Below are 9302 nucleotides of genomic sequence, written 5' to 3'. Positions count from 1 at the left end.
AATCATCTGATCGGATGCCGTACTTCGCGATTGTATTCGCCACAAGCGTAAACCAATTACGGATAATAGCTGGATCTTCGCACTTGGCTCTCTGGTAGTCGTACTTCCGAAAAAAACGCGTCTTGAGGTCTGGGTGTCGCCTGACGAAGTTTGAAGCCCAGCGCGCGCCAACTGGTGGCGCGTCGCGGTCGGCAAGTAATTGATCAGCCATTTCCTTCACACCACGAAGCCGGGGGGAAATCCTCGCGAATCTAGGTCGAGAATAAAGTGAATAAGGATCTGTTCCTCTAGATCAGATAGTCGGCGTGAATTAGGAATAGTATTGACTCGGGCTTGGATGCCATTATATCGGTCAAATAGTGTTGAATGCTTGACTTGGTAGAGCTTTGCGGCACCTCTAAGACTTAGTTTTGGTGTATTTTGATGGGCTTGAAGTGCAAGAAGGATTCTAGCCTCTTTATTAGACTGTGACATGCTGGGTGGTTAAGAATCAATTGATCAAATAGAGATAATGTAGGTTGAGGGATTTTTTGTCCGGTTCGCTTGCTGTCCGGCTCGCTATACATGTACGTTATTAATTTTAGCTCCTTAATATTAAATATTTTAATATATTAAAATAAACTTATAATTAAGAAATAAAATAATTAATTAAATACTTTATAACTTATATTTTAAAAGCTAAGTTCTTTTTAGCCTTTTATATTATATATAAGGCTATTATAATAAAAAGAAATATTAAGGAGGCTTTTAAAAAAACTAATTTTATTTCCTTTAACTTAAAAACTATAGTCTTAAAGCTTAATATTTAGCTATAGATATTAATATTAATTAAGGATATAACTAAATTATTAACCCCTTAGGCTTTAAAAACCTTAAAGATTATACTTAAGGCCTAATCTTAGTCTAAATACCTTAAAAGATAAATTAAAAAGTATTAAAATAGCTCTTTAGAGTTAATTCTTAAAGTATTAAAGCCTCTTATAAAAGAAATAAAGGCAATTATATATAAGATAGCTCTTATAAGGGCAGAGGTCTAAGACCTTTAGTAAGTAAATAAGATACTAAGTTAGCGCTAGAGGGTAAAAAGAACTAGATTAAAGAAAAAAGGGTAATAATAATAAAAAAAAGAAAATAAGTAATTAATTAAATAAATATAGATATATAGGTAATAGTAAAATTATTAAGGAGTAATAATTAAGGAAGGTTAATTAGGCTAAGTATTTAGTAATATAATATTTATAATAAGCCTAGGTATAATATAAGGGCTTATTAGGTAATAATTAAGATATCTAAGAAAAAATATAATTAATAATTTTAATTAATTAAATAATTTATAGTTTTTTTATTATAATTATTATAAAAGAGATTAAAAAAAGTATATTATTTACTTAATTATATTACTTACTTATTAAGTATATTAATATTAAAGAAATATAAGCCTTTTTAGGGTTTATTAATTATTATTATAAATTCCTTAAAGTATTTAGTTGTAAAAGTCCATATTATAAAGGTCTTTTATAAATATAATTCTAGAAAAATAGGCTTATAAGATATAAGCCTAGGATTTTATAGTCCTATATTATCGCTTATGCGCTATAGTTTGCTTACCTAAGCTATATATGCTTATATAAGCAAGATATCAAGGAGTTACAATAATGCCCCTTTTAGGTAATATTACCCTTATAGGAAGGGTCACGTGACTTCGGACTTAGGGCTCTTATAGAGCCCGATAAAGCCGATAAAGCCGTGCCCTTCTATAGGGTATTTCCTATCCGGTTTTAAATCTCTTAGTTTAAAACCTTTAAGGGTTTCAGCTTCTTCTAACTATAGCCCGGCTTCTAGTTATCCGTGTCTAGTAAAACTAATAGGGTTTTAAAGCACGGAACTAGAGCTATCCGACGGTATAACTTTTATCCGAATCGGGCTAATAGATTCCGATTAATTAGCTATATAAGCTATAAACCCTCTCTTAGAAATAGCTTCCCAGATCTTTAACTAATAAAAGCAATAAGAACACCAATCAGAAGCTGGTCTTCTCTATTTTAACCTTATCTATTTATTTCCCCACTTTTATTACTCTATGATATCTTATTTAGCCAATCAGCTTTTTATAAGGACTGATTCCACTGCTTATTCACCTCCTATCTCAATTACCTACCCTATAGTCTTTGAAGACTATATATCCTCTATTTTACAGTCCTTTACACGAGATAACCCTCAAACCCCGATATCAAGGAACCAATTTCGCTAGGATAATATAAATACACCCCCTCTACTTATACGCACAATTAAACGCTATTCTAAGTATATTCAGATGCGGTTAGAAGTCTCTATAACCTCTAATATCGCTATCACGCTGTTAGTCAGTCACGTATATAATAAATTGCAGAAGGCACACGTGATACTCTCACTCAACGGCATCGCGGCCACGCGGGAGCTATAGCGATTTAAAGATAAGGTATTAAGATGATTAACCCTCTCAGAAGAGATATCGCTTATATATAAATACGGGCTAATTCGCGTCGGCGATGCGAGACTATGAGTCGCCCGTGACGAATATAATCGACGAGCATCTCAGCAAGAGGAACAAAGGCGCCTACTAAAGAAGGATGCCCTTGACGAAGTGAAATTCGTTAGACGATGGATAGTAGAAGTCTGGTTACGTATACGCCGCAGCGTCATAGAAGTCAGGATCAACGAGATATACGGTTATAAGGATAGATATTAGAAACCCCTTTTATAGTGGAAGAAGCGGTATGACTGGTGGTCTAAGGCTAACTGCCGCCGGCACCTAGATTCAGCGGTATTTCTTAGTTAATGGTACGCTCTTTATCGTCAGTTATACTTACATGAGAAGCTTATACCGGACTGGGAGCCTGCTGTGCCGTGGCCTTGCTCCTATGATAATGAGGTTATTATAGAAGCTTTAAAGTTCATCGTCTTAGATGAATAGGAACGTCAAGCAAAGAAATCCCTACTTTCTTTTGAGGTAAATAGAATAGAGATAGTTCAGGAGATTAAGGGTAATAGCGACATTGAACCATTCATCGTCGTTAAGGGCGAAGAAGAGGAATAGGAAGTATAGTTATCCCTCCTTTCGTAACCCTAATTGCTTCTTATTATGACCTCCTAATTTAGTGTTAAACTTATGACTTGGTGATGTTCAAAAAAGCGTTAAATATTGGTTATAGATAGGTTAGAAATACGCTTATAATTAATAAGGTATTGTTCCAAATGAATATACTTTCATACACATACTAATTTGGCTGTGGACCGATGTATCTTTCTTTTCCGAATCAACGGTCCTTTTCCTAATCAGCGACCCCCCCGTCAGTCGTTCCTCCTGACGGGGACGGCCGATTTTGAGGCCCCACCAAGTATGACCGTTTGCGCCGTGGCTGGCGCCAAGTCAGCGTGATCACTCAGCAAGCCATAGACCGTCTGTCTGTTGGATTGCAGCCCGACTGTGTCTGGTGTTAGGGCAGTATCCCAATTGCCGTCGCGCATCCTGGCCGATGTCCAAGTGTCGCGATTGGGTAGGCATCGATCCGTTCCTGCTGTATCACGGCGGTTGGTTTCAGCTCGCCTGGTAGGGCGGTAACCATCACGGTCTGCCTTGCAGCGGCTGAAGCGGCGCCTTCGCCCGTCCCCCACCCCGTAATCAGGCAAAGGCCTGAGGCGCCTGCTTAGGGTCTTTGCAGCGACATTGCCTCTGTGTCGATTCCCTACCATAGACGGTGTCCTTCTCTACCTACAACATCGGATGGCTCATTACGACCACAGCGATGCCCGGTCACGATATTCGACTTCTCGCCCTCGACGGCGGCGGTGTTCGCGGCCTGTCGTCTCTGATGATTCTGCAAAACCTCATGTCTGCCATCGACCCTGACGCCCCGCCCAAGCCATGCGATTACTTCGACATGATCGCTGGCACCAGCACCGGCGGCTTGATCGCCGTCATGCTAGGCCGGCTCCGAATGACTGTCGACGAGTGCATCGCTGCCTACACGTCGCTATCCAACAAGGTGTTTGAGAAGAAGAGCCACAGAGTCAAGATTAATGGCCAACTGCAGGGGAGGTTCGACAGCGCGGCGCTCGAGCAGGCCGTCAGACAGACCCTGGCGGACATCGGCCACAGCAAGGACGCCCTTCTCAAAGATTCCTCCGACGGTGCCTGCAAGGTGTATGCTTACAGTACCCTTCCAATTAATGTTCCAGCACGGCTAACCACACCAAAGCCTCGTGTGCGCAACGAGCAAGGAGACGGGAGACACGGTGTGCCTGACAAGCTACCGCCCCGCCCGCGGGGTTGCTCATCTGTACGACTCCACCACGATCTGGCAAGCCTGCCGGGCGACGTCTGCCGCCACCACTTTCTTCGATCCGATTGCCATCGGGCCCTACCAAGAGCAGTTCGTCGACGGCGCCCTGGGAGCCAACAACCCTGTCTACACGCTCTGGACCCAAGCCCAGGACGTTTGGGGCGACGACCAGTTGCGGAGCCGTCTTCGGTGCCTGGTGTCAATCGGGACGGGCGTACCCGCGCTCAAGCCCGTGCGCGATGACGTCCTGGGCATCGGGGCCACGCTGACAAGCCTCGCGACGGAAACAGAGAAGACGGCGGAGCAGTTTCGTCGCGACAAGTCCAGCCTCGACGACGAAGGCCGCTACTACCGCTTCAACGTCTCTCGCGGTCTCGACGATGTCGGCTTGGCGGAGTCAAGGAAGCAGCGCGAGATTGCGGCGGCGACTGGACGGTATGTCGCGTCGCAGGATGTGTTTAGACAGATGAAGGCGTGCGCCAACGGCCTTGCGCGAAAGCAATGTTAGTCACCCCTAGTAATACGGACTAATATACAACGTTCCGGTCTGCCCATCGTAAGCATCACTAACCAACCGTTCCAAGACTTTGGCCCCTTCAGGACACCCTTCAGCCTGGACGGCGTCCCCGCATCGGATAAGTTCGTCGCTAGGCCGTCTGACACGGCTGAACTGGAGAAGTGCCTTCTCCCGCAGCGATCACATGCCCGACAGACGGGTAGGAAAATATTCGTCCTTTTCGGACTCGGCGGTGTGGGAAAGACGCAGCTGTCCATTGATTTCGCCCGACGCCACCAGGCCGCGTTCAGCTCGGTCTTCTGGCTCGACGGCAGATCAGAGGACCAACTCAAGCGAAGCATCGCCGGCTGCATCGCCAAGATCCCCGAAGGCCAGGTTCCCGGAACTAGCCGACGCTGGGCCGATAGTCACGCCCACAGCCAGGACGAACTCGACGACGCCGTGACGAATGTGATGAAGTGGCTTGGGCGGCCCGACAACCGCGACTGGCTGTTGATCTTTGACAACGTCGACCAAGATTGGATCGGTCAAGAAGCTGGAACGGGCGCCTACGATCCGAGGCGGTACCTACCGGGCGATCATGGGTCGGTGCTGATCACGACGCGACTTGCCCGTCTGGAACAGCTCGGCAAGTCTCGAAAGTTAGGTCAAGTCAACACGGCCTTAGGCAAGGCCATACTCGAAAAGTGGTTTGGCGGCGAACTTGGTGAGTGTTTACCACCCGCTTCTTTGCAACTTCAATACGATCGTAGCTAAGTCTTACGTTGTCGCAGGCTCAGGTTGCGACGACCTCCTAGAACTGCTACACGGGCTACCCCTGGCGCTGGCGCAGGCCGGCTCATATCTAAGGGAAACGGGTGTTGACGTCGCAACATATGTGCGGATCTACAGTGAGCAGTGGGCCGAGCTGATGGGCCCTTGCGACGCATCGAGCCGTCCACTCGTCGACTACAATCAAGGAAGCATCAGGACAACGTGGACCATTTCGTTCAAGGAGATTGAGCGTCAGAGCACTAACGCTGCCAATCTACTGCGGCTCTGGGCCTTCCTCGACAATAAGCAGCTATGGCATGGCCTGCTGGCAGTGACGGCGGACGGCGGGGGACTGCAAGACTGGTGGCCTGACTGGCTCAGCGAGATGGGTAGCAACGTGGTGCGATTCCTTGACGCAGTCCGGGTGCTGCTGCGGTACTCGATGATTGAAACTGAGGAAGGATCGAAGGACAGCTACTCGATGCACCCAGTAGTCCACCGATGGGCATCATGCCTGGACGGGCAGCTGCAGGAGAACGAATGGCCAAGGCTGGCGCTCGCGGTGGTGGGGCAGTCGGTGCCGATGCATGAAACGAGGGAGTATTGGGTGGTGCAGCGGAAACTGATTCCACACGCCGAAATAGTGCGGAGATGGATACAAAAGGCAGTGAGCAGGTGGTATATCGGAGATAAGTTGGTGATAGACTCACTACATATGCTAGGACTTCTCTACGCGGACCAGGGCAAGCTCCCAGAAGCAGAGGCGATGTACAAGCGAGCGCTAGAAGGGAAGGAGAAGGCGCTTGGACGGGATCACATATCAACTCTCGAGACAGTCAATAACTTGGGAGCTCTCTACGCGGACCAGGGCAAGCTTCCAGAAGCGGAGGCGATGTACAAGCGAGCGCTAGAAGGGCGCGAGAAGGCGCTTGGATGGGATCACACATCAACTCTCGACACGGTCAACAACTTGGGAAATCTCTACGCGGACCAGGGCAAGCTTCCAGAAGCGGAGGCGATGTACAAGCGAGCGCTAGAAGGGAAGGAGAAGGCGCTTGGACGGGATCACACATCAACTCTCGGCACGGTCAATAACTTGGGAAATCTCTACGCGGGCCAGGGCAAGCTCTCAGAAGCGGAGGCGATGTACAAGCGAGCGCTAGAAGGGCGTGAGAAGGCGCTTGGACGGGATCACACATCAACTCTCGGCACGGTCAATAACTTGGGAAATCTCTACGCGAACCAGGGCAAGCTTCCAGAAGCGGAGGTAATGTACAAGCGAGCGCTAGAAGGGAAGGAGAAGGCGCTTGGACGGGATCACACATCAACTCTCGACACGGTCAACAACTTGGGAGCTCTCTACGCGAACCAGGGCAAGCTTCCAGAAGCGGAGGCGATGTACAAGCGAGCGCTAGAAGGGTTTGAGAAGGCCCTTGGGCCAACTCATACCAAGACATACACTGTTACAAGCAACTTGCGACATTTGAACTCCAGCCGAGGTATGTGGCCAATCAACCATAATTTTCTGCTTATAAATGCCTAATGGCAATAGTAAATGCGCCAACCAGGCCTGGAAAGAATGACCCAGTTAGTAGAACACGGGTTCCCAGAAGACTATCGACTAAACTTCGTGACATCTTCCCGTTCCGCAAGAGGGCACAACAGTAACAAGAGACAATTCTGGGCACACAAGACGCCATTCTATACATGACCAAAGTTGGTCACTCTGGAAATTCGGAGGGAGATGGCCTGTTGTTTTATTAATACCTTAATACTTATAAACAAAATCTCCTATCACTCCGAACTAGGAAGGAATTTGAGTTTAGTCGAGTACCGGACTTGGATCGTGCCCTGAGAACGGTGTGGAAGAGCGCACTGAATCTCGGCCCAAGAATCGCCGTTTTGTCTCATCTTGCGCACAATATCGTCTTCCTCTAATGTCCACTTTCCACCGGATGATCTTGTAGCTAAAAGCGAAGCCTTAGGTGGTTCCCTGCTCTTCCTGGGTAGTGGCTCGGATCTGTCAGCATGTCGCTGGCATGAATCAGGTGAACCAGGGATCCATTCAAACTGAATTTGAAAGGTTTTCTTGTCGCCCTCAGTGACGCACTTTAATGAAGCATTTCCAAGAGGCCATTCCTCGAATCGACGCTCAGAGACAGTTGGTCTTGCCTGTAATGACGGGGGGCTGTCCATGCCGCATGCAGGCCTTCGATGTCCTCTCAACAACGCTGCAGTACGTCTTGTCCGTCGTCTTTGGGGGGCGCTCCGGGTGTGAGCGGATCGAGATACCCTGCGACGTTTGCAGCCATGCCGTTCTTCGTCATCGGAATCGTCTCCGGAGCTGGGTCCCTGAGCTATTGAGTGCCGAGGGCAGTAGTCCTCGTCATGCACACTCCGTGGATCGTCGAGGCCATCCTCACTGTTGGAGCCTTCAGTAACTGCGTCACTGTCCTCCTCTTGCGCCGTTGCATGCGCATATGGGGATCTGCGACGAGAACGGCGCGGGGACGGCAACTGGGGAAACGCCTGGGCCCCAAACGGTGATTCGGGTCCACCATCCACGGCCTCAGACTCGGCACCGCTGGACCCGCAGCTTGCGTCGTCCAAGTCTTGTCCTCGATGCGGGTCGAGCGACATCCTTGCTGTCAGAGATGAATTGCAGGCTCCAGGGATGGCATCATTGGGCGACGTGCCCGCACGCGCTTCGCTACCGCGTAAGGGCGCCTGGGCCATCTCCCCGGGAGTGGCGGTGACAGTGCTGTGCGTGCTCATTGACGCAGGAGTGCTCCGTCCCTCACGATAGGAAGCTTCCTCCGAGAGGGTATCGATCGTCGTGATGCCCGGCTCGCTGGCGGGCTCGGTGAATTCGGTGACAAGCTGTTATTGGTCTGACACAGCCAGATATGGCTGATTTTCGGGGCTGGCAGGCGACAGGTCGAGGCTAGCATCAATAGAAGCAGAAAATCTGCTAACTGACGAGCGATTTGACTGGCAAGGAAGTTGCTGATTCGTTCTAGGATCAGCCGCGGGGTCTATATTTGAGTTGTCTTCTACCTAGGCCGGAGATACTGCTGGTAAAGCATCCGTACTAACGGTAGCATCCGACCCTGGTGGAGTCTGTTTGACGCTCGTGGTATCTGCAGAAGCTGTTAGGCCTTATACCGAGTAGAAGAAGTAAGCGCGCAAGAAACTTACTAGAATGGCTCATGATGGTAGTCGCCGTAGTTATGGATGATTACGAGTTATTAATAACTTGACCCTCTTCGTCCTCGTCATCTGTGTCAGAGTCGGAGAAAATCCAAATAGTGTCGACCTTGGATTTGCTTAGAGCCGAGTGTGCTTCGTCATCGCACAGCGATATAGTGGCTACTTGAGAACGAGGGGGACTCAAGCTCTGCCGCGACTTCTGTTGCTCGGCATCAGAAAATGTCGATGTCATGCTGGTCATGCTGGAGTTGCCGTGTGTTTGGGAAGAGACAAAGGTTTGTTCTGGCAGTGCGATGAAGCGGAAGATGGGCGGGCATTGTATGGCTTATATGCTCGCAGCTGAGCCACATGAGTCTCCTGGCCTGCAGGAGCCCAGCCCGGTGCCTTCCTGCTGTCTCCCCTTGTTCTCTGAGACCAGGGCGAGTCGGGCGGAGGAGGCAGACACGTAACCGCTTCTTCTTTGCGCCAATCACTCCACTGCCGGGCCACACCGTGCAGCT

The 9302-nt window shown here is 48.7% G+C and overlaps 2 protein-coding genes across 2 annotated transcripts; one reads left to right on the top strand and one right to left on the bottom strand.

Moving 5' to 3' along the window:
- Positions 1-3785: 3785 nt before the first annotated feature.
- NCS57_00172900 (PNPLA domain-containing protein) lies at positions 3786-7260 on the top strand (the record flags this gene model as incomplete). Its single annotated transcript, XM_053051783.1, has 5 exons — positions 3786-4183; positions 4239-4825; positions 4907-5545; positions 5613-7091; positions 7145-7260. The coding sequence occupies 5 exons, from the start codon at positions 3786-3788 to the stop codon at positions 7258-7260; spliced, it is 3219 nt and encodes a 1072-aa protein (XP_052920298.1).
- A 126-nt stretch (positions 7261-7386) lies between these two features.
- NCS57_00172800 (uncharacterized protein) lies at positions 7387-8803 on the bottom strand (the record flags this gene model as incomplete). The annotated part of the gene is made up of 3 exons (XM_053051782.1): positions 7387-8472; positions 8689-8732; positions 8791-8803. 3 exons carry the CDS (start codon positions 8801-8803, stop codon positions 7387-7389), a joined length of 1143 nt encoding a protein of 380 aa, XP_052920297.1.
- Between the last annotated feature and the right edge of the window lie 499 nt (positions 8804-9302).

Source organism: Fusarium keratoplasticum, chromosome 1 (genome assembly GCF_025433545.1).
Source record: "Fusarium keratoplasticum isolate Fu6.1 chromosome 1, whole genome shotgun sequence".
Classification (NCBI taxonomy): domain Eukaryota; kingdom Fungi; phylum Ascomycota; class Sordariomycetes; order Hypocreales; family Nectriaceae; genus Fusarium; species Fusarium keratoplasticum.
Note: the sequence above shows the minus strand (reverse complement) of the source record. Positions and strands in the feature narration are given on the sequence as shown.